Below are 24975 nucleotides of genomic sequence, written 5' to 3' on the forward strand. Positions count from 1 at the left end.
GGATAATCCAGGGCTACTTTTTACACAGTGGCCCAAATCTGCCGAGTCATCAAGTGACACTGCAGAGCTGCAATTAAATTGATATCTTCTCTTATGTAACATAATTACACTTGAGCTGTACTACGAGTACTTTCATACATTTATCAATTATTTGCAGTGGAATAGTTTGAATTCTTTGACATTATTTATTGGTTTTACCAGTTCCCAACTGAATTATTCTTTAATTTCTTCTTCTTCGCTCTATATTTGAAATATAAAAATGTATATATATATTAGGGTATATATATATTAACTATCAATCAGTAAAAGTATTGTTTAATTTCTTGATCATCTTTTTGATTAATCTAATCATTTTTTTTGATTTATAAAATGTTAGATAATAGTGAATAACTTCCCAGAGCCCAAAATGATGGATTCAAAATATTTCAAAACCCCCAAAAGTTTTGTTTTTGATCATATAACATAAGAAAAGTTTTGTTTTTCCATGTTGTAACAATATATTGTCCTGTATTATGACACACAAACTTTTGTTTTTAGGACAGAAAACTTTTCTTTTTAAAACAATATACTATTTATATACAATACACCTTGTTATAATGTTAAGATAAATAGTATTAGAACAGGAAAAGTTAAATTTTTGCTTGAAAATATATATCAATTAATCAGTTAATTTAATGACTTATTGATAAATCAGCCAATCATGTCAGCTTTAACAGTATATTACACCTGCACAGCCTTGTTGGAAACAAATTTATCAACTGCCTTTTACATTATATAAATAAAAGTGCTGCATTGAGAATTATTATTATTATTAATAATAATAACATTATTATTATTATTATTATTATTATTATTATTATTATTATTAATACTGCTACTACTAATAATAATAATTTAATAAATTAATTATAATATATATTATTTGTGAAAACATTTTAATATAATGTATAAGCATTATTTTATGATGTTATATTTTAAATTGATAATAATAATAAAAAATAAATGCTATAAAATATAATAAAAATATTTAAACAAATAATCAAAAATGAAAAATAAAAAGTAATCACAATATACACCTCACATTCATTTTAGTTTTTAATATAAAATAATATAATACAGTATATATTATAAATAGTGTATATAGTATAATGTATTATAATATAATAGTATTACATTTATTTTTATTTTTTTTTAACTCTGCTACAATCATTATGCATTATGCAAACAATGTAGGCAGCTCTTTCATATTAGCAGTATTTCAAAGAGAGGAAAAGCCTTTGATTTTGGGCAGGCTGTTGCTTCCTGTGTGTGTGTGTATGTGTGTGTGTGTGTGTGTGTGTACTAGTGACCGAGTCAACACACTGCTGCAGTTATTTAGGTCACTGTGCCTCCAGATGGTCAGGTGACTGTCACGGTCAGGGCGCTCTGCTGCCCCCCAGCGGTACAAAACATGAACTGCAGCCTGATGTGAAGCAATAAAGCAAAGAAATATATTTGGTAACTTCAGGTAATATTTCGAGAAAAAATATGCAAATTTACTAGATTGAAGTGGCAAATCTACAAGAAAAAAAGTTGCAGATTTAAGAGATTTAAAGTGGCAAACGTGCGCGAAAAAAGTTGCAGATTTACGAGAAAAAAGGGGGGGGGGGAATACTTTTTTCTTGCAGATTCCCCACTTTAACCCTTAATAGGGCACTCATTGAAATACTTGCAAATTTCAACCCATAGACAACCAATAGAAAATATTGGAGGATATTACATACTGCCAGAATGTGTAAAAAAAACATATGAAAATAATATTTTGAGAAAAAAGTATACGAGATTAAAGTGGCAAATCTACGAGAAAAAAATGTGCAGATTTATGAGATTTAAAGTGGTGAATCTAGGAGAAAAAAAATGGTTTTTCTCCCACTTTTTTGTCGTGAATCTGCGACTTTTTTTTGCGCAGAGTTGCCACTTTAAATCTCGTAAATCTGTGACTTTTTTTCGCGTAGATTTGCCACTTTAATCTAGTAAATTTGCAACTTTTTTCTCAAAATATTACCTGAAGTTACCAAATATAGTTCTTTGCCTGATAAAGGGTTAAAGAGTTTATTTTTCATTATTTTCCTGCTTGTTTTTTATTCTTGTATTTATTGGTATTATCATCTAGAAATATACATATAATAGTCTTTTATAATGAAACTATTACAGTTATTAGAATTCTCAATGCTGCAATTTTATTGTTATATATTATAATATATATATTTCTATATTAATATATATTTCAATCCATTTATATATATGTCTATTTTTTTGTGTATTTAGTTATACTAAAGCATATTATTTTATTTAAATCAGATTTTTTTGCATGGTGTTTTTAAATACTCTTTATTTTTCATAATTTATAATTCTTAATTAAAAATAAACACATAAAATATATTAAAATGTACAAACAAGTATCTATTATGATTCAACAAAATGCTCAAAGATTATTCTGATGAGAAAAGTTATTATTCATGTAATATGACTTTTATGATGGAACTATCAACAGGCACATCAGATCTACATGAAGTTAGATAGAAAGGCATTTGCAGAGGCATTCAGAATTTGCCCTATTGCAACATTAGAGGTCAAAGGTCGAATCCTGTTGTCCTCAGTATCATGATTACATAAGTGGTAGATAACTGACAGTGTAAGCTTTACAATGATTTATGATCTTTTAAATGGACTCTTTGGGGAAAATTGGAAAGTTTCAGCCTGTGACTGGATCAGCTGACTCAGACTAGATGACCTAATGTACGTAATCATTTACAGGAACCCCACACACACATTCTTGTACTTCTATCTTTGTGAGGACCCTCATTGGAATGAAGAATTCCCTAGCAAGGTTATAATAGTTTTGAATTTTTCATTAGTTTAAGTTTTAACTGGGTTTTGAATTTTTGTTTTCAAATTCAGTTCGTTTTAATTAGTTTTCAGAGTGAGTTTGCTAGTTTTAGTTTAGTATTTATTAGTTTAAGTGTTAGTTTTTTGTAATAGGGCATTTGTTGGGTGGGGGATTAAAAGAGGTCACAGTAAATTTTGCCTTATCCATCTTCATTATGTATGAAAAAAGTTGACAAAGACAAAAACGAAGGACATTTTCACTATAATTTTAGTTAGTTTTGTAACCACACAATACAGTTTCAATTTTAAAACTCTGGTTTTTATTTCAGTTAATGAAAAAGTTTTTTCAAGTCTTGCTTTTGCTGTTTTGTTTCCTTTTCTCCTTAACTATAATAACCTTGTTCCCTAGCCCCTTAACCTAATTCACCATCACAACTAAATGCCCAACCCTAACCCTAACATAAACCTGATTGTAACCTGAACCCTTAAAACAAAGTCTGAAATCTCAAAAAAGCCTTTAAAGAAGCAAGGACTGGCCGAAATGTTCTCAATTTGCAAAAATGTCCTCACTCTGTTGGTTTAAAACGTGTTCTGGTCCTCACTATGTAGGAAGAACAGACACACACACAAACAGACACACACACACACACACACACACACACACACACACACACACACAGACACACACGACCAGTAGTAGTGAACTCTTATCCTCAATTTATTTATTTACAAAAAACTGAAAAATAAAACATGGGTACAATGAAAAAATAACCAACAACATAAAATGTCGAGTCAAACAGAGGAAACACGCGTCACCAGTCTCATGTGACACTGGTTACGTCACAGAAGCATTTTCTATTTTTTATGTTTTAAAAAACAAACAGAATGCTGTTCTGACAGGTGATTGATGTTGCAGTCTGCATCCTCCGAAGTTAAAATCTGAGTACGGCTCTTCCTCTTTCACTTCCTGCTGTGGCTCATGTTGTCGCAGCGCTCCGTCTCGCCGCTCTAGAACTTGAACTCTTTGTATTTCTTGGCGCCGCCTCTCGTGTCCTGCGGCTGGGCCTTCCTCTTTTTTTGCTGCACGGGGGTAAACAAGCAGAGGGGAGGTGAAATAGAGAGGTTATTAATATAAAAATGTCACCACAAAGGAAATCACTATAAACCACACTGCTCCTTAACAGCCTTTCACTTTACTTTAGCTTAGAAATAAAGTGTTCAGTTAGTGATAGGGTTAAGTTTCACCATCATTAAAATATATATATATATATATATATATATATATATATATATATATATACATATATATATATATATTTTAATGATGAATTTGAATTTTCTGACAGTCCTTGAACGGATCAAAAGTTATGAAAGTTTCCGTTAGAAAAAGTAACGAAAATGAAGCTAAAAATTGTGATATTTCTGTCAGAATCACTTTATTCTACATGTCTAATTTAAAACGTCTCCAAAAATAAAGTGTTTGTAGTAACTACATCCTGTTAAAAACATTAAATTCTGCTCCTCAGAGACACTGTGAAACCATGATTGATTCAGCTGAAACCAACGGTCACGTGACAAATATTCACTGAAAATCTGTTTACACAGAGCTGAGAGGAGAGGACAGGAGAGGCTGGAAACATGTTAATAGTTTAATATGTAGAGCATGTGCAGACACAATTAGTTTTTTCCAGTATTCATGATACTTTTGAAAAGTGTCAATTTTGTTCCAATTTATTGTGCTGGTTCCATAGAGCTGCAGGACTTATAGATTTTATATATATTTTTCTATAATGCAGTGAAATACAAGAACATTGGCCCTCATTTATCAAGCAAGCGTAGAAACGAGCGCAGATCTGAGTGTATATTTCGTCTTACGACAGGGTTCACGTGGGATTTATCAAACGATCGTATCTCTCCAATCACAGCGTAAAAATTATCGGCTGTTGATAAATGTGGCGGCTCGAAACAAGCGTCATTAAATTATGCCCTAAATTATACCCGATTCAGAAGACTCGCCTTCAGAGTTTACGACACCGAAGGACGCAATACGGCCAAAAAGAGGATATTTCCCCCCTCTAAAGTCAACTTTATTAGCAAAGTGCACCGTTACAATTAACAATAGGGGCAATATAGACATATTACAGAAATACGCAGCGACAGAGGTTTATGAAATAAAAGTACTTATAGTTATAAACTCAAACAAGTTCAGTGAATATTTTACATTTGGAGCACGGACTTAGAAGGTTTCACAGCTTTTTGGTTGAAGGAGGTAAACAATGTTTTAAAGTAAGTTTTAATCCAAAAAAAGAGGAATTTCTCAGTCAGAAAGTGAAACGCTGACGTCCAACAGCAGCAACACAACAAACTGGTTTTGTTTGGCAGCATAAAAAGTGAAAAAGAAGGAAATCAGTGGTGCTGTCAGCAGAGTAGCGGACCATTAAACTCCCGGCGAGGTTTGAGTAACTACATGGTGATATATAAAGCCTAATAATCTATATAATATCTGAATATTGCTATTATTATGATGGAGATATATTATTGACCTCTTTACATTTACTAATAATGATGTCCTAGTGAGAGGAGCGTGTGGCAGCGCTGATTGGAAATGTTTCTATTCGGGCAGCACCGATGGTGAAGGAGACGCTGACGCTCCGGTGTCGGAGCAGGATAATAATAATAATAATAATAATAATAATAATAATAATAATAACAGTAAACAGCAGAAGACAACAACATTTAATATCCTCTGCTGGTATTCTGTTTAAAGAATTTCACGATCGCAGGGTGTATTTATTTTTGGATTATGTTTTCATGATAAATTATGTAGTCTAAACATGTTTTGCTTTGTCACTATTAAAAATCAAAACACCACAGAGTTTTATCACCTCCAGGCATCGATACTGTAGTCTAAGATCAATTCTCCGACTCAGACGTGTGGACTTCACGCTGACTAATATTTGCGTACCCGAGCTGAGAGCAGACTGAGATCTGATCGTACCCTCCGCTCACGTCCATATTGATAAATGGCGAGCCTTGCGTAGAAATGATTGTACGCCCACTTTACGCTCACTTTCTGACGTACGCTCGTTTGATAAATGAGGGCCACAGTGAGTAAAAACCCACCGCCCTGAAACGTCTTGAGGTTACCAAAGTCTTACACTGTAGTTAATACTAAGGGAAGAAGCAATAGAAGCATAAAGCTCATACTACAGAAGGTTTGATGTCAACTAAATATTACCTCAAATAATCTAAATTACAGAGATTAAAAAACAAACGTTTTTACTGGTTTTAACACAGATATTTGGTTTTTAATTGCAGTCTTTTGTTCAAGTGCTGTTGAGTTTTTTCAAAATATACTTCACTTGTTTGGATTATTACTGAATACATCTAATAACTACATATGTGCGTCTTTAGAGCTTCTGCTGCAGCTTAAAAATCAATTTCAAAAACAGCAAATGAACACTTTCAGTAACTGGATATAACAGAAATAGATAAATGTGTCTGGGTGAAGCGTCTCGTCTCTGTACCTTCTGTTTGGCGGCGTGCTCCGCCACCATGTCGCTGAAGTCCTCCTTCTCCACCTGGGCCTGCTGCTCTCTGACGTGCTCCTCGTACTTCTGCGTCATGGCCATGGGGTCCAGCTCCAGCTCCTCCGGGGCCAGGGCCACCTCCACGCCCTGAGACTCCTGCCCGCCGCCCATCTTACGCCCCGCCATGGCCTGAAGGCAGCAGAGAGGGAGAACAAGGGGTTAGTCAGAAACACACACGCGGCTGAATCGGAGTTCATTTTGACACCAACGAGCCGTCTCACCCCCGACACGTCGTAGATGTGTGTTGAGGCCATCATGGCGGCTCCTACGGGGCCCGTTCGTCTCTCTGGGAGCACCGTGAACAGCTGCGGCGTCTCGTTTCTGTGAACACAACAACATGGTCGTTACTCACTTTCTATTCACAGAAACAAGCTTGTACTTACTTACTTTTTAACTACACAATGTTTGACTTGTGCTTTTTATTATTTTATCTCTTTTTTTATCCTGCTGTATCTTATTTTATCCTATTTATATTTTTATTTCTATTTCCCTGTTTTAACTGTTTTCAATTGTGTCTTGCTGTTTTTAATGTGTATGTAAAGCACTTTGAATTACCTTGTGTTGAATTGTGCTATACAAATAAACTTGCCTTGTCTTGCCTTGTAGAACTGGAAAATGAATATTTATAACTCACTAACATCTTGTCATGAATGTAGCAGTAGAGATTATTTTGCTGCACTTGAATCCAATTGATCTCAATTTGAGAATATAAGTGATTGATTTTGCTATAGTGTAGGCGAAAGGAATAACAGCTTTTGACTGGAGGGACATTGTTGCATCTACAATTGGTTCTTGTATCAAAATAATGGCACATGCATGTCAATGGAGAATAACATGAACCTTGAGGAAAAAAATTGGTTTTCTATAAAGAAATCTGGAAACTAGGGATGGGAATAATGAATCAATGATCCATTAATGATCGTTAGAAATTTGGTCGATCACGTGGAATTTTTAATCGATCTGTGTATTTTTTTGTTTCATCTCTGACTCTGTATCAGTGTCACTGAAAAACAAAAAATGAAACACGGCCGAGCGTTCAGTTCTGCGGCCGTACGTCAATAATAATGAGCTGAGAATTAAGTTGGATAAAGCTACAGATTGTAAACTGAAAGTTGCAATAACAATTATAAAACACACAGAAATTATTAATTTGAGCAGAACTAGCTTACTGTATCAAACCTTGCTGGCATGAATTACTGAGTTTAACTTGATTCAAAACTAATTTAAACACAAAACACATTTAAATTTGAAGATTACTGTAAAACTAACCTCATGCCTCTTCGGGGGCTAAAATATAAAACATTGAACTCCTTGACGTTTTCTTTACAGTTTAATCTCACTGAGTTTCATGATCGACAGGAAGTCTCTTTTCGTCCTTTCAAAATAAAAGCGCCCATTATCAAAACAGGCTTTTGCACAGTACTGTGTACATATCTTTTATTTTACCCATGTATGCATGCAGTCATTAATCCATTAATTGATCGTTAACGTTATAGATGTTCGAGTTGTCAGGTTTCTTCCAAATGCTAGTTTATATTCCATATTTCCTGAGATATTTCTTCATTGTCCAGCCACTCATTTCCACTTTGGTCCTCGCTGCATTCTTACAAAATCATATTAATAAATGCTCATTATGACCTATTAGTAATATTGGTATGCTAATTTTGACTTAACCCCTGTGTTAAAGGTACTATTAAATGGTATGATTTATTATTATTATTATTTGTATACACAAATGGTCATATGATATGTGTTTTCGGGCGTGTTAATATGAACAGACACGATGTCTGAAATGCTCCTGTATGGATGGAGATTGTCTTTGTTTTATGTATTAATGTAGCAGTAGTATTAAAAGGACCAAGGAAAAACCCCCACAAAAAACCTGAATTCTCTCTAACACAGTGATTATTTAAAATCTAATGAGCAAATAACAATTAGTATTTGATCAATTAACACCTATAAAGACTGCGTTTAAAGACATTTTTGGGCAGTAAAAAGTAGCTACAGTAGAACATTTACAGAATAACTACGAGCCCCATTTACATAAAGAAATGTTAAATGTCTAGCTGTTGCATAAATGTTTGTAAATTTGTCATATTCTAGGCTTTTTTGATGAACCCTTTCGCTGAAAATGAATTGTCAAATCCAGCAGCACATCAGGAGCTGTGCTGCTGCAGTAAATGTGAAATGAAGACACTCACCCGTCCATGGCCTCCTCGATCTTCTTCTTCCTCAGCTCGATGAGCTCTGGAGTCTCCATGCCGGCGGGGACGGACGAGAAGCCTCCCGGGGTGATCAGCCCACTGGAACACACAACATGACAACAAGATGAGGTCATCCATGTGTGTCCGTCTCCATGAATGAATCTGTGTGCGCTTGTATGAATATTAAGCATTTGGGAGCTCTGAGAGTGATCTTAATCATAAACGCAGAGACTTATATGTGCAGATACGCAAAAAACAAAGAAGAATTGACAGAGATGGACAAAAACATGCCGACATTTCACAAATGCCAGTTCATGTTAAAATTATGTTACAAATTATGTGATGGAGAACTGGCATTTCATGAAATACAATTACTTTCAATATTAGATAAATAAATGTGCCTATTAAATGACACAATATTTAAATAAAGACAGTGAATTAAATGTAGAATTATTAAATAGAAGGCCCTGAAAAAATAAAATAAAGCAAATGTGGAATTGTGAAATAAATCCCCTGGAATAAATACATAAATAAGGAATTATAGAATTAAAGTCCCTGAAAAAAAGTGGAATTATGAAATAAAATCCCCTGAAAATAAATAAATAAATGTAGGATTATGAAATAAAACTAACCTAAATTAAATAAATGTTGAATTTTGTAATAAAACTCCCTTGAAATAAATAAATAAATGTTGAACTATTAAATAAGTCCCCTGAAAAAGATAAATCTGGAATGTAATGTTAAAGGGGAAATTGTTAAATAAAACTAAATAAAATTTCATCAGTTTGGGGGGAAAATACATAAAAAAAAGGTTATTTATTGCACTATAATAGCTTATTTTAAATATTTATATTAATATAATGATTGCCTCATTTATGAATTTCAGGATTTATTTAATTGCTATGTTTATTAATTTATTTCATAGGCATATTTTTGTATACTTATTAATTCAGGATTTAAAGATCATTCCATAACACTGAACCTTACATTGCACCGAATCTGATGTTTTTCACCCAGACAGAAAACTTTCAGGTTCATTTCACACAGCGTACCTGTCTGCTGGTGTGAAGAATCCGGTCTCGTCCGGTTTCTCCTCGTCGCTCTCCTCCTCCTCCTCTTCCTCTGACGACTCCTCGTCTGAAGGCTCCAGCTCTCCCCACGGCGCGTGATCCACCTCCTCCTCCTCCGCTTTGGCCTGGCCGCATATTAGACACATTAATAGACATATTGATATTTCTACACAGGTGCATCTCAATACATTAGAATATGATGGAAAAGTCCATTTCCAGTAGTTCAAGCCTCAAGTATTGAGTCATATAGATGGACATACTTTTCAGAGGCCAACATGTCCACATTAAACATACTTTTCATAATTGGTCTTTTGTAATATTAAAATTAATTGAGACACTGAATTTTAGGTTTTCATTAAATGTAAGCCATAATCATTATCATTAGAAGAAATTAAATAAATATAGACATGAAATGTTTCATTCTGTGAAATGGATCTATATAATGTGTTATTTCCACTTTTTTAATTGAATTACTGACATTAATTAACTTTTCTATGATATTCTACTTTATTTAGATGCATCAGTATGCATTTGTTTTAAATGAAAATAACGTTAATACATTTTTAAGACCTTTCAGAATCGTATTTAAGACATTTTATGAGACTTTAAGAGAATTTTTGACATTTTAAGGCATTGAATTCAAATTATTGTTGTTATATTGCATGACATTTACAGTTTCTGCAAGAACCTCAAGTTATGCATGTGCGTGTCTGTGTGTGTGTGTCTTTGTGTGTGTGTGTGTGTGTGTGTGTGTGTGTGTGTGTGTGTAGTTCTGACCTGGAAGTCGGCAGCATTGGTCCCGAACACATCACCGTAAAGAGGTTTGCCCATTTCGTCTACTGGCGGCTTCCCCCAGCCCCCGGCGTGGTAACCAAACGTACAGTTCTAACAGAATGAAGATGAAGAGAAAAACAAAATGAAACATAGTGACGTTATTAGATCATCTTTGTTGTTGCAAAGACTTAGGTTTGCACATTGGAGCCATTGGGAACAAATCTTTTTAACCTTCCTCTTGTGTTAGGTTTCTGTTACTATCCATGATGTTAGCGGGTCGCTTTTGACCGGTGCCTTAAATGATCCATAAAATAACCTCAAAACAATTATTCATCATCTCATTTGTTTCTTACCTCTTGGTTACCTTGCTAGGCTTCCTCATCCATGAAAACATTAGTTTTAATATTCTTGGTGTGGCCCCCTGGACCTTTATTTTGACAGCAAACTGCTCGTTTTTAATTGGAAAAAATAAGGTAAAATGAACCTCAAGACAATTATATAAATAAATACAAATCTTATGTTACCTGACTATTACTGAGGGGTATAAGAAGACACTCTCTCAAATATTTTTTATTTTAATTTTTTAATTATATTCTAATATTATTAACTATAGTAACATCTATGGTATTAGGGTCAATTTTGACCCATATATATATTTACTTCAAGAAAAAGGCTCAAGTATTTTTTTCAAAAATAGAACTTAAATACAAATAAAAAATGAAAAGCAGAATAAGTAAGGGCATTTTATAATTAAGTGAAATTTAATTTTTTTGGTTTTATTTTGTTTAAATAGAAGTTCCTGACATGATGTTCCTTGACGCAATAGACAAAAGTTGTGTGGTACTTTTATGCATTTAAAACCTAAAAAGGGGTCGGTGGCAAAACCTAACACAAGAGGAAGGTGAAGTACAATAATAAATGAGAAGTCTTACGTCTGGGATGGGGGAGTTGAGTCCGGGGATCTTGAGGTTTGGGTAGGAGGGAGGGGGGCCGTACCTCTGCATGGCGATCAACCAGGGAGGAGGGACCTTGTGTGCGTTCTGGGGAACAAAACTCAATGTTAGCTCATCAACCGGCACCATTTCTTCACTGGATATTTTAAAACAGAAGCGAGAGCTCCTTGAAACCAGCCAGAACTATTCTATCTGCATCCATTGTACAACACTGAGCTGATTCTCGGAGGGTTTGTTTGAGCTAAAAATAATAATAATATGTTAATACGTTTTCAGATATTTTTTCAACTGTTGTCGCCTGCAATTGAACTTTATAAAAAAAACCATTAAGATTCCCAGGTGTATTTTAAAAAAAGTACTAGCTAAAAGTAAATACAAGTAGCAACAAAAAATACATTTAAAAAGTTAATATAAAGCTGTCAAGTTGTCTCATATTATTTTTAACAGAATTAACAAGGAGAGCAACACAATAAGAACTGTACTGTATATGGTCATATTTCTGTATTTTCAGACAGAAATTTTACTTCATTTTGGTGCTTTGCTGACTTATAATGTTCTTTTCCTGGTGGTTTTTATTGTGTTTTGCTCAGTGAATTTACAAGGAATTAAGATGTGAGTGGATCTTACAGGTCCCACTGGCATGCCCAGCGCGATACGCAGCTCGTCAGACAGATCGCCCGGCTTCTTCTCCTTCAGACGAGTCTCAAACTCTTTACCCTGCAGAGACACACACACACACACAAAGCCGGTCACTCAGAGCCATGAAACAAGAAGAGTTTACTGAAAGGTAAGAGAAATGGTTAAGCCTCCCTTTAGAAAAAAAAAAAAGTTGCTCAGAAATCAGGACAAAAATGTCATGGTATTAATTTTCAGAATTCCTACCCTTTAAATTCTAGTTTATTTACATAATGCCAGTGTTGTCTTAATGTAAATAAACCCCAAAAATTAATAATCTACTGTATATCTGTATTTTTTCATCGTCTCAGATACATCAATTATAGGCAACAAAATGTATTTTGATGCATTTTTATATTTCCGTGCAGTGTCAGATTGAATAAAACCTCCTACTTGTTCCCTTAGGACAAAAGGTGGCTTTCCTCAAACTACCATGTGATAATATTTTCCACTTTCACTGAGTTATAACTACCATAGAGTCATATCAACCAAACACTGATTCATTTTCAGAATGTATCAGTCAGGGCGTGACCCAAACATCAGTTTGTTTACATAATGGCATCATTTGTTGAAAGAAAACAATTGAGATTCTTTCTGCGAACAAAAAGCAACAGGATATGTCAATGTTTACAACATTTGCAACAACATAGGGCAAATGTGAGTGATGCCCCAATCAGGTGGAAAAAGAGTAAAAACTACAATTTTGTATCCAGAGCACCAGATTTAAAGTCTGATATAATAGAATACATGATTTAATGCTTTAATGGGATCAAATATTGTGGTTTCAGTGAGTTTTAAATTGGGATGGGTGTTTGGAAGAAGCCTGCCAACTCGAGCATCTATAACGTTAACGCTCAATTAATCAATTTATCCTTGTTTTTATGCATACTACAGTACGCATTAAAAAAAATGCATACATGGGCAATATAAAAGACATGTATACAGTTCTGTGCAAAAGCCTGTTTGATAACAGACGCTTTTATTTTGAAAGGACGAAAAGAGACTTCCTGTCAATGTAAAACTAACTCAGTGAGATTAAACCGTAAAGATAACGTCAAGGAGTTCAATGTTTTAGCCCCCGAAGAGGCATGAGGTTAGTTTCCACAGTAATCTGCATATTTAAATGTGTTTTGTGTTTAAATAAGTTTTGGATCAAATTAAACCTTGTAATTCATGCTAGCAATGTTTGATACAGTAAACTAGTTTTGCTCAAATTAATCCTTTCTGTGTGTTTTATAATTGTTATTGCTACTCTCAGTTAACAAACTGTAGCTTTATCCAACTTAATTCTCAGCTCATTATTGACGTACGGCCGCAGAACTGAACGATCGGCTGTGTTTCAGTTCACTGATACTGATACAAAGTACAGAGATAAAATTAAAAAATACACAGATCGATTAAATATTCCATGTGATCGACCAAATTCTTAACAACCATTAATCGATTAATTTTTCCCACTCCATGTTAATTGGGGTCATTTTTGCCCTTGAGTGTGTTAAGAATATCTGTATTTTGGCTACATAGTTTATTAAAGGAGCTGAGGTTGAAATTTCAAAATAAAAAAACAACTCACACCCTTGCCAACACGTATGGTGAATGCAGTAACAAAGCCAAAACTGAAAAGGCTAAAAGGTCCGTGGTGACGTAGAAGGGTTAAAGGGAGTGATCTCCTACCTCGTAGTAAAGGTCTCCGTGGATGGTGAGTTTGGGTTTGATCTGCCACTTGAAGAAGGCGTCGTGGAGCTTCTGGTAGTCGATGTCGATCTTTCCCATCTTGGGACGAACCTTCTCCCTCATTTTGGTTTTCATGGTTTTGGCGTCCTCCTGAAAACAGAGATTAAACACAAATAAAGAAGCTGTGTCTGAATTTCACTGTGTATTGTTTTTTTTTTTTTTATAAACAAAAAAGTTGAAATGTTGCATTAACCCACCTTCTCCTGCAGAGCCTCCCTCATCTCCTGGATACCAGTTTTCTTGATGAACTCGGGCAGCTCAAACGGAGGCTTCTCGATACCTCTCTTGCCCTGCAGATACTTTCTTTTGAAGCACCAGTGGCGCGGCACCGGCACCGTGTTCCTGGTGGCCTTCAGGTGCACCAGCAGCTTCGGCTCCTGGGCCGTCACGTCGTGCATCTCCACCACATCTGGACGAGCCACCAGCTGCAGCCAAGAGAGGTTAGTGATGGTACGGAAACTCTTTTTACATTTAGAATTATTATAAGCACTTTTTGTCATAATAAAGAAAAAGTCAACATAAAGACATAAAAATATAAGAAAATGTAAGAGAATAATCAGTTTAAAGTAAAACAGTCAATAAAAAAAGCGACAAAATCCATAAAAAAGGTTAATATAAAAAGATATAAAATATAATAAAAATATATAAGTAGCAACAAAAAAAACATAAAAAAGGTAAATATAAAAATATATAAAATATAATAAAATAAAATATAAGTAGCAACAAAAAATGCTAAAAATAATTATAAAAAGTATATGCAAGAAGACACAAAATATAATAAAATAAAATAAGAAGCATATAAAGTAAAAATAAATAATTTAAGAAAAATTGTTTTTATAAAAAGACATAAAATAAAATAGAAGCATAAGAAGAAAATCCATAAAAACCCCACAGTAAATATAATAAAATGAGGCATAAAAAAATCCATTAAAGAAAAACATTAAATATAAAAAGATAAAGCATATAAAAATAAAATATTAAAATTGACAGCAAAAAAAAAAAATACAATAAACACAACTATCTGAAACTACAGGTGTAATTATGAACAGTAATTGTGACTATTTACCTGTTTGAGTTCAGCCACAGTCAGTCTGTTCATCCTCCTCAGCTTCTTCTTTGAGAGTTTAGGAACATCTGGCCTCATGTCCTGAACACAAGAAACATTTAAAATGTTTTACAAGTAACAAAACAACAGGATTGTGTTCTTTCTATTCCATTTTTCTAACAGAAGGAAGGATCCGAACCTCATCGCTGTCGTCGCTGTCTTTCTTCTCATCCTCGAAGCCTTTTTTCCGCAGCACGGCCGTCTCCGTCTTCTCCGCCTTCTCGGGCTCCTTCTCCTTCTCCTTCTTCACATCATCGGTCAGCTGGGAGAGAAGAGAAAGAAATGGATGAATTACAGCAAAACAGAAGCAGATACCATAATAAACCTGACTTGGCACAGTAGGTTAATCTGCTCTGTCGGCACCTTGAACGCCTCGAAGATCCTCTTGAAGAAGATGTAGTTTGGGTCGTAGATCTCCGGCTCCTCTGTGATGTACTCGATCTCCACCTCGGGCTCCTTCTCCTTCTCCTTGTCTTTGTCTTTGTCCTTCTCCTTGTCGCTGCCCTCCTTTTTCTTCTGCTGCCCCTCCTCCTCCTCGTCCTCCTGCTGCTCCTGCTCCGCCGCCTGCTCCTTCTTCTCCAGAGCTCGCTTCTTCTTGCTCTTCTTCTTGCGGTTCCTGCGCCTGCGGTTTTTCTGAAGGGAAGGTCGATTCATAAATTAAAACAATTCTTTTAAAAACACATATAGAGGACTGTGGCGGTGGTGTGAAAATCTGCAGTCAGTTTAGTTTGCCTTTTTTCATAGCAACAACAACACATATGCCCTCTTTTAGGAATGAGAAATAAGTCAAAGATGCTGAATCAGCTAATTGGCCTCTGAATTACCATAAAACAATGAGTGCTACAGTAACACCAAACAGCTGAAATATCACAAGTTAGAGGTGGGGAAAAAGATACAGCATAGTATCTCGATTTTTTTGCGTGGAAATATACAGGTGCATCTCAATAAATTAGAAAATCATAGAAAAGTTTATTTATGTCAGTAATTCAATTCAACAAGTGGAAATAACACATTATAAAGATCCATTACACACAGAATGAAACATTTCACATCTTAATTTAATTGATTTCTTCTAATTCTAATGATTATGGCTTACACTTAATGAAGAAATAAAATTCTGTGTCTCAAAAATGTTTTAATATTTCAAAAGACCAATTTTTATAAGTACGTTTAATATGGAAATGTTGGCTTCTGAAAAGTCCATCTATGACTCAATACTTGGTTGACTTGAACTACTGGAAGTTGACTTTTCCGTGATATTCTAATGTTTTGAGATGCATCTGTAATATCGATTCATGGCCTCCAAGTATTGATTTTTAGCATTTCGACGGCCAGGGGGGGCGGCAGTATTTTCGCTGTTTTTTCTTTTTTTTGGAGGCTGTAGCGGCACCATCAGGATAATGCTGCAAAATCAGGCTATTTTTATGTTTCATCCAAAACAGTCAGAGCAGTAAAGCTTTAAGTTGAGGAAAGTTTGAGAAAATGCTGCAGCTGTTGTCGTCCATACGTGTTTGATATCAGTTCAGTTCAGTTTGACTGAATACTTTGTTGGTCAGTCTGTGGGTTTGACTCTCATTGTGGAGAAATAAAAAGACTGAAGTGAGATGAACAGACTGAGAACTTTCTCTTATTAGACCAAAAAAATTCTTGATTGAATTTAATTTTGTAGAGACAAAATGCAGTTAAACAGTTAAATCTCAATATATTGTATCACAATACTGACCATATCTCAAAATGCTTAAAATCGCAATAATATCGTATCTCGACTCAAGTATCGGCATAAAATCGTATCGTGGGGCCTCTGCTGATTCACGCCTCTATCACAAGTACAGGGGCCTTGCATTAAATGAGAGCCAGTGTTGTAGTCTCAGAATCGACTGCATTTTTACTCGGTCTTGTCTCGGTCTCAGACAAAGCGGACTCTGGATTTTATTTCAAGACCGGGCAAGACCACGACTGTGCATTTTTGGATTTACTTCTTAATATCATTACTGTGATTTAGCGTAAATCGTATTGCTTCGAGTTCAACCAATGACCTGGCTCATATCATTTGGCTGTCACCCCTCCAGCCTCCTTTCACACGCCCCCCTTCAAAAGCGCATGTGAGTGACAGGAGAAGAGGCCGTGAGAAGAAGTCAGCCAACTCGCCTGGAATGAAATTTGGTGACCTTGTAAATTCTACAAAGCAACGCTAACGGGGACGGCTTGGACTGGTCTTGGTCTTGACTCGGTCTCGACCCCTCAAAGTCTTGCTATTGACTTGGTTTCGGTTTAGCTGGTGTGAAAAAATACTTACATCTTTCTTTGATATCTGACTGTCATCATCTTCGTTCTCAGACATGACGGGTGCAGAGTTCATGTCCATGTCTGCTCCCTCTTCATCTTCTTCCTCCTCTTCTCACGGTAAGAGAGCCCAAACAAAAGCAGACAAATACAATTATAAAACCTGAATGCAACCACATCCCGGTGTCAAACCTTCCACTGGATAAATGTTCCACTAACACACTGAGTAAGAGCTGACTGACCTGTGGGGTCGGTGAGCTGCTCCTGTCTGATCTCCTTCAGCTGGAGGATCTTCTCCAGAGCTTGAGGGATTTTTGGCCCGCTGACGCTCACCTCCTCGCTCTGCCAGACCTTAAACGGAAGCAAAAAATAGTGTGAGGAAGACAAATCAAATCTAAATCGGTGAGAGATCTAACTCTGTGTTAGACTGGAAACGTGACAGATCAGTTTTTACCGTGCAGGTCTCATGCAACAGATACGTTCTTGGCTCCATTAAGTGTCACGTCTGAGCCGAATAGCACAGGTGCAACTGAGGCGTGAAGTGGTTTGTATGGAAACACGAGGTTGGTGCACAAAAAAACCCCACTACAATACATATACAGTCATGGCAAAAATGATAAGACCATGGTGTTCTTCAATTTCTTGTTCATTTTAATGCCTGGTACAACTAAAGGTACATTAATCTAGCCACTTTTCATGGTTTTCTTGATAATAACCAGAATCATTATAAAAAAACAAACAAACATGGAAAATGGCTCGATATCAGCTCTTGCTGATATGCTTTTAACCTGTATCACTTTGAAATTTCCCTTAATGTAAAGTGCAGTATAAATAAAATGCATTATTATTATTATTATTATTATTATTGTATTTGAGAGTTTATTCATTTTAATAATAAAACTTTTATCCCCAGGATATGGTGGAAAATGTTGCCTGGGAGTGGGACATCTGAAATGCTTGTTTAGTCTGCTGCCCCCGCGACCCGACCCCGTATGAGCAGAAAAACATGGATGGATGGACTTTGATCATTTTCTCTTCATTTTCTTAATTTCCAACCTTGCTCTTTGATTTTATTGTTCCTGGTGCCATTGGTTTCTCCTTTGTTACCATTTTTTCAGTAATAAATTCACCATATATATAAAAGATCCTTCGCTCCTACAGCCATCAGGCTGTCTCATTCTTCAAGAGATTCTACCAGACTAACTGAATTTCCCCTCGGGATGAATAAAGTAATTTTGATTTGATTTGATTGATATCTCGTGTGTAAAACATATTCAAAAGAGGTATGCAAATAAACCAGTATACATAGTGGCTGAGATGCTGTCTGCAGTCACGATGCAGGCTACGTCCCTGTAAAACACTCAATTCAAATGAGAAATGTGTATTGATTTCAAAGCTAATGCCCAATCCATCTCTCAACTTAACTGCAGTCACACGAGACCAACAATCAAGAGTAAACAAAACCCTGCAGGTCATAAAATACATCTGTCTGATCTGTCAGATTTACCTTTACTTCCCACACATTGAAAAAAAAAAAAAAACACATTGGGGGAAACATCTGCCTACCTCTCGGTTATCCTCTCCTGGAGGAGGTGGCACTCTCTGTTTCTGGGTCGGCATCATGCTGACACCAGGAGGCAGAGGCCCACGAGGATCCATTCCTGCGGAAAAACAAATTGCATGCAACAAAACTTTATTTACAATGTCAAATATCTACATAAAACTGGGTACCTCACGCCCAGCCTCAGAGTCCAAATGAAACCCGTCACTATCTCTTTCTCGATACATATAACTAATTTTTTGCTTCTTTGATTAAGCAGATTGAATTGTGATGTAAAAAATAATTTATTCTGGCTAAGGTTACATGCAGCAGGAACAAGATAAGACAAAATATTATAATGTATATATAATAATAATATATATTATATATATATATATATATATATAAAAATAACGGGGACATTTTCAGTGTAACAGCAGCAAAAAGTGTAGAGCTAAAACAGAAAGAAATACAGTTGCATCTCAATAAATTATAATATAGAAAAGTTCATTTATGTCAGTAATACAATTCAAAAAGTGGAAATAACACATTCAATAGATCCATTACAAACAGAATAAAACATTTCATGTCTTAATTTATTCTAATTATAATGATTATGGCTTTCGTTTAATGAAGACCTAAAATTCAGTGTCTCAAAAAAAATGTTAGTGTTAAATATGGAAATGTATGTATCTGAAAAGTATGTCCATCTATATGACTCAATACTTGGTTGAGGTTATTTGACTTGAACTACTGGAAATGGACTTTTCCATCATATTCTAATGTATTGAGATGCACCTGTATGAATAAAACAATTAAGAGAAACAAGCGATATTAACAAGAAATATAAAAAAGTATCAACACCTTAAACAGTTAAAATATAAAATTAGGAACAGTTTGTACAATTTAGACAGCTGGGGAAAGAAAAAAAGTAGCACATACCTGAAGGAACCATTCCTCTCACTGCGCTGATAGGAGGCATGGCCCCGCGGCCCGGACCCTGCATCTGGACCATCTCCTGCTGACGCTCCTGCTCCAGCATCACTGCAGCCTGATGTACGACAAGAAACGAGGCGGGACTTAAATACATGGTTACTCACCTGGAGTAGAGTCAATTGCGTAGAAGAGAGAAAAAGATGTGCCCTTATTGGTAATTTATTTCTCTCCGCCTGTTATACATTAAGCAACTTCACAAAAACTCTTTGTACTTAAGAGTGTTTGTAAGATTTTTTTTTCAAATCTCTAAATCTGACGTGAAGCTCTATCTGACAATGGAGACTGTCTTCATTGTCTCACCCTTTTCTGCTGTTCCAGGAGATCCTGTTCATCCATGACACGGGAGTCACCCTGTGATACACAGAATCATTGAATGACTGAGCAACAGCCAAACAAAAATTCACTGTACAGTGTTTTCTGTCTGCTCTCTGCTCACTGAAATGTTTATCTGGCAGCTCTCAGACAGACAGTCAGAAAAAATGATTACACTAGCCTGTCTCTTCAATTTATTGTTCATTTTAATGCCTGGTACAACTAAAGGTACGTTTGTTTGGACAAATGCAATGATAACAACAAAAATAGCTCATAAGAGTTTAATTTAAGAGCTGATATCTAGACATTTTCCATGGTTTTCTTGAAAATAACCAAAATAATTATCAAGAAAATCATGGAAAATGTCTAAATATCAGCTCTTAAATTAAACTTTTATGAGCTATTTTTGTTGTTATTGTTATATTTGTCCAAACAAATGTACCTTTAGTTGTACCAGGCATTAAAATGAACAAGAAATTGAAAAAAAACAAGGATGGTCTAATCATTTTTTCCATGACTGTACATGAGACATTTGCTGTGTTATTTTTGTCAGATTCTACATGTAAAAGCTGATATTTTGGCTTCTCTTCTATAATTCGTGTCCCTTGCTTTGAGGAAATCTGAATCCTACCAGCTCACAGTCTGCTTTCATCTCAATGTTATGTTCGTGTTTGAAAGGAAAAGCTGAATGAAACAAGTAGATTACACAGTCGGTAAGCGTTACCTGCTGCTTTGCCCTCTCCTCCTGCTGTAACACCATGGCTGCTCTGTGCTGGGCCATCTTCAGCTGATCATCCTGCGATAAGCCGGGAGGGGGCAGACCTGGGGGCTCCAGGCCCATGTGGATGCCGGGGGGAGGGGGGCCTCCGGGCATCATGTTCATAGCCTGGAGCATGCCCATACCAGGGGGCATGGGTGGCATGGGCATCGGGGGCATGGGAGGGATACCTGGCATCTGGAGAGAAGGAATCACAAGAGGCTGTGAAGACAACAGGAGGTATGAGGGTGAGAAGTGAACTCACTTGTTCTTGCAGTGCTGTCCCCAAAAACCGTGGCACATAGTGTAACAACAGAACATAATGCTAATAAATGTACAAATTATCCAAAGGGTTTTCCTTTAACCCACTGAAGCCTGGAAAGCGGATACGTCGTTTTGTAGTATTTGTATAAGCTCTTAAATACTTTTTGAATTTCATTTCTATCTGCTACAGAGGCTGAAAAATCTATTATTTAGTAGAAGCGTTGACACTTCTGTGAATTTCCAGAAAAACTTCAGGTTTTAGGGGCTTATCTTAAAATCGCCCAGAGGTTTTACAGGCGTTTTAGGCCTCAATGGGTTAAGCATGAAACAATACTGCCCTACAAAGCCTAACCGCAGTAAGGTCAAACTGAGAAAAACCGCTTTAACATTTTTTTAACTGGCCAGCCAAATGGGTTATGGGTAGGTAAGTGATATTATAATTTTTACATGTCATCTAGCTGACGCTTTTGTTCAAAGTGACTTACAATAAGTGCATTCAACCTGGTGATATAAGCCTTAGACCACATATATATTTAACGCTTATTTCTACATGTATTGATGTCATTTTATGCTAAAAAATCATGACGATTTATTTGACCTTTGACCCCAAAAATTTAGTTACTGCACTCTGGTTTTGCATTGCTTTTAAAGATTCTAATAGTAATGCAATTCAGCGTTTACATTTTGTTTTCAGAGAATAAACTATTTCAAATTGATTTTGTTAGAAGTGTATTTAAAAGTGTTTAACAATTCTATTCACAGATTTGTGAATTTTAGACTTAATATGATAAAGTAATGTTATATTTTAGTCTTGATATAATTTTATATCACTTTTTTACTTAATCACTATCTAGATAATAATTTCCCTATCAAATAAACTTATTATTTCTATTATTCTTGTCTTCACTATTCAACACAATGAAGAAATACAAGGCTACAATGTATCACGGTCTAAGCAGTCTAAGTGCAATTGTTGCAGCCTGCTTTGGTTTTGAGTTGGATTTTGTAGTTACTGCAATTCATATATCATTATTTCTCTGAAATAAAGCAAAATTGAAATCTAAAAACTTTTTCACAAGATAAAACAGGCATCAAGGAGTTCATTTTTAGTTATAACTCAGTTTCGACCAAAAATGTAATTACTGCAGTTAGGCTTTGTAGGGCAGTATAGATGTATAACATTATGCTCTATAGCACCATCATTACACTTGAGTGGTATATGCAATAAATAAGTCAATTTGAATATGGAGTCAAAGGTGGTAATTCACGCTAAACTAACTAATCTGGGGAGATACAACAGTAAAATGTGTGATCACACTCTAACTTACACTAGCTACATTCCCTCATACAAACAAATAAAAGTGCACTGCGAGAAAATAGTGCATAATAAAATGCAATATGCACATTTCACATATTTTCTGCTACATTTTCCATTAGATATAAAACATTTACCTGGGAGCCCATTGGCTTGTCATCATTAGGTTTGCTAAGGAGGATCCCAGTCTGCATAAAGACACAGGAACAAATGTGTGAGTGTGGTTTGTGCATTGTTTGTTTCTTCAATCACATTAAAAAAGGCAGAGGTTATATTTGGGCCTGTCATGATAAATGCTTTTGTTAGCGATATATTGTCCTAGAAAGTATTTGGATGAATTTCATGATATTTTTTAATTTCAAGACCAGTTTATTAAGTGTGTTGAAAATAATTGTATAATCGATTCATCGCAATCAGATGTGGATGATTCTGCATCACTGCAGTGACAGTCCATAATAAACGATAATAATAATAATAATAATAATAATAATCGACAATCAGGCTAGGCCTATATACTATTTATTTTGGTTTAGAGAAATTCGGGTTATCTGGAATGTCCTTAGAACAGTAGGAAGTTGTTAGAAGTTAAAACTTGACTCCAAATGCTGGCTATACATTTTGTAAAGCTCTTTAAATAACAAAAAGTGAACAAACATTTATCAGACCAGTAGTATTTATTGATGAAAGAGTAACCATGTGTTGTAATATAAAAAAATCGAGGACGTAACGCATCGTAATGCACCGGGGAATCAAATCGAATTATGGACTAGATAATTGTAATTGAACCGAACCGTAAGACCAGTGAAGATGCACAGCCCTACAATTTAGGCGACCAATATGATAATATAACAAGATTATAATGCAAGTTCACCTTTGAAAGAAATGTCTCTCCTCGAACAGTGACCCCAAAACACAAGGTAGATACCAAACCATGAACTTGTCGTATCATAACTCAGCTTCAATACATGGAAATTGCTGCTCTTGTTGTTAAGAGCAAAAGACACAGACTTTACATTTACCTGGATCATGTAGCCCTTCAGTCGGTCAATCAGCTCCTCTCTGGGACCTTAAAAATGAACTTAAAGTTAATTCAAGGAAGACATATAGACTGTACTGTTAACAGTAGTCATTGTATAACATACAGTCATGGACCATTGTTTACTTCAATTTCTTGTTCATTTTAATGCCTGGTACAACTAAAGGTACATTTGTTTGGACAAATATAAAGATAACAACAAAAATAGCTCATATGAGTTTAATTAAAGAGCTGATATCAAGGCCTGTTCCATGTTTTTCTCGAAAATAACCAATATAATAACCAGATATCTGCTCTTAAATTAAACTCTTATGAGCAATTTTTGTTGTTATCTTTATATCTGTCCAAACAAATGCACCTTTAGTTGTACCAGGCAATAAATGAACAAGAAAGCAAGGAGAAAAGAAGGGTGGTCTAATAACTTTTTCCATGGCTGTAGCACTGACACTTCTATGAATTTAAGCTCTGTTTTCGACGCTAGTTTGGCCATTTTCAAGACTAAACTGGCAAACAGAGAAGTTATCCAACTCTGACAAGTGCTTCAATGACCCTTCATTGAAGCTAACGGCTACATCAACACGCTTCTTACCCACAGCTACAGAACCAGAATAAAGTGGTTAGCGCTGCTTAAACACATACTAGTGCATTTCTTGCATAATTAGATCACGAATGTGTATTTTAAACACACCACAGGCCTGATTCCAGCTCATTGAGACGTTAGTGCTACGTTTTTGCTAGTAGCTAACGTTAGCATCTGGCTAGCTACCGTTAGCTAAACACAGCCGTCTCCCAGCCCGCGCTGCTTATTCTCCGGTCTTTTCTTACCCATCGTGGGGGCTCCCAGCTCCGCCAGCTTGGACTGAAGCTCCGGGTGACTCCATGTGTTCAATGCCGCAATAGCACTGCCTAAATCGGACGGGAGGGACTCGGTGCCCGGTGGTCCGTCGGATGCCATGTTCAGCTTCTCTCAATGGAACAACGGCGGCTACGGAGCACACGCAGAACGGGACTTAGCGCAAAGCATGACGGGTAGCACGCTGCCGCACTGCCTGCTGGGACATGCAGCCAGAGAGGAGGGATGTCGCATTTGCTGCTTATTGCCTCTAGATGTCATTGTTGGCACCTTGCATCCCGCTTGACATCCCTATAATAATTATTTATGGAGTTATATGGATGAAAAAACATTCTGCTGTGTAAAATATTCTGCTATATATTATTATGCATTTGGAGTTTTGTAGGGCATTCATTTTTCTTGCTAAACGCAGCTTAATCAACATATCAGACTATTTTAGAAATGAAGCTGCATAAAAACCTTATCACAAAACTTCAGAATACCCCTTTACTTCTGTGTAAGGACCGTTTAGGGTACGTTTTAAAATAAGTACTTATTGTGCAGCTGAGGTACTGTGTTGTTATTACCGCTGCAATAATGTAGCATTTTGATGTGGCATGTCATCCAGATTGAGCTAACTATTTCAAATAATGTTGGGTAAATATGT

General features: G+C 35.8%; 1 protein-coding gene across 2 annotated transcripts; it reads right to left on the reverse strand.

The window, feature by feature from the left end:
• Positions 1-3568: 3568 nt before the first annotated feature.
• sf3b2 (splicing factor 3b, subunit 2) lies at positions 3569-24494 on the reverse strand. Of its 2 annotated transcripts, none has more exons than XM_059354879.1 (21): positions 24302-24494; positions 23460-23506; positions 22578-22628; positions 20829-21059; positions 19739-19847; positions 18823-18917; positions 17499-17607; positions 17270-17367; positions 15337-15606; positions 15113-15235; positions 14935-15015; positions 14066-14293; positions 13809-13958; positions 12087-12176; positions 11439-11546; positions 10510-10617; positions 9715-9857; positions 8660-8761; positions 6680-6779; positions 6396-6587; positions 3569-3948 (listed from the first exon to the last, which is right to left on the reverse strand). In XM_059354879.1, exons 1-21 carry the CDS (start codon positions 24429-24431, stop codon positions 3877-3879), a joined length of 2637 nt encoding a protein of 878 aa, XP_059210862.1. In that variant the 5' UTR covers positions 24432-24494; the 3' UTR covers positions 3569-3876. The 2 variants fall into 2 exon arrangements, with proteins under 2 accessions (XP_059210862.1, XP_059210861.1); XM_059354878.1 differs by having other exon boundaries at positions 20829-21083.
• Between the last annotated feature and the right edge of the window lie 481 nt (positions 24495-24975).

This window comes from Centropristis striata, chromosome 17, assembly GCF_030273125.1.
Source record: "Centropristis striata isolate RG_2023a ecotype Rhode Island chromosome 17, C.striata_1.0, whole genome shotgun sequence".
Lineage (NCBI taxonomy): Eukaryota > Metazoa > Chordata > Actinopteri > Perciformes > Serranidae > Centropristis > Centropristis striata.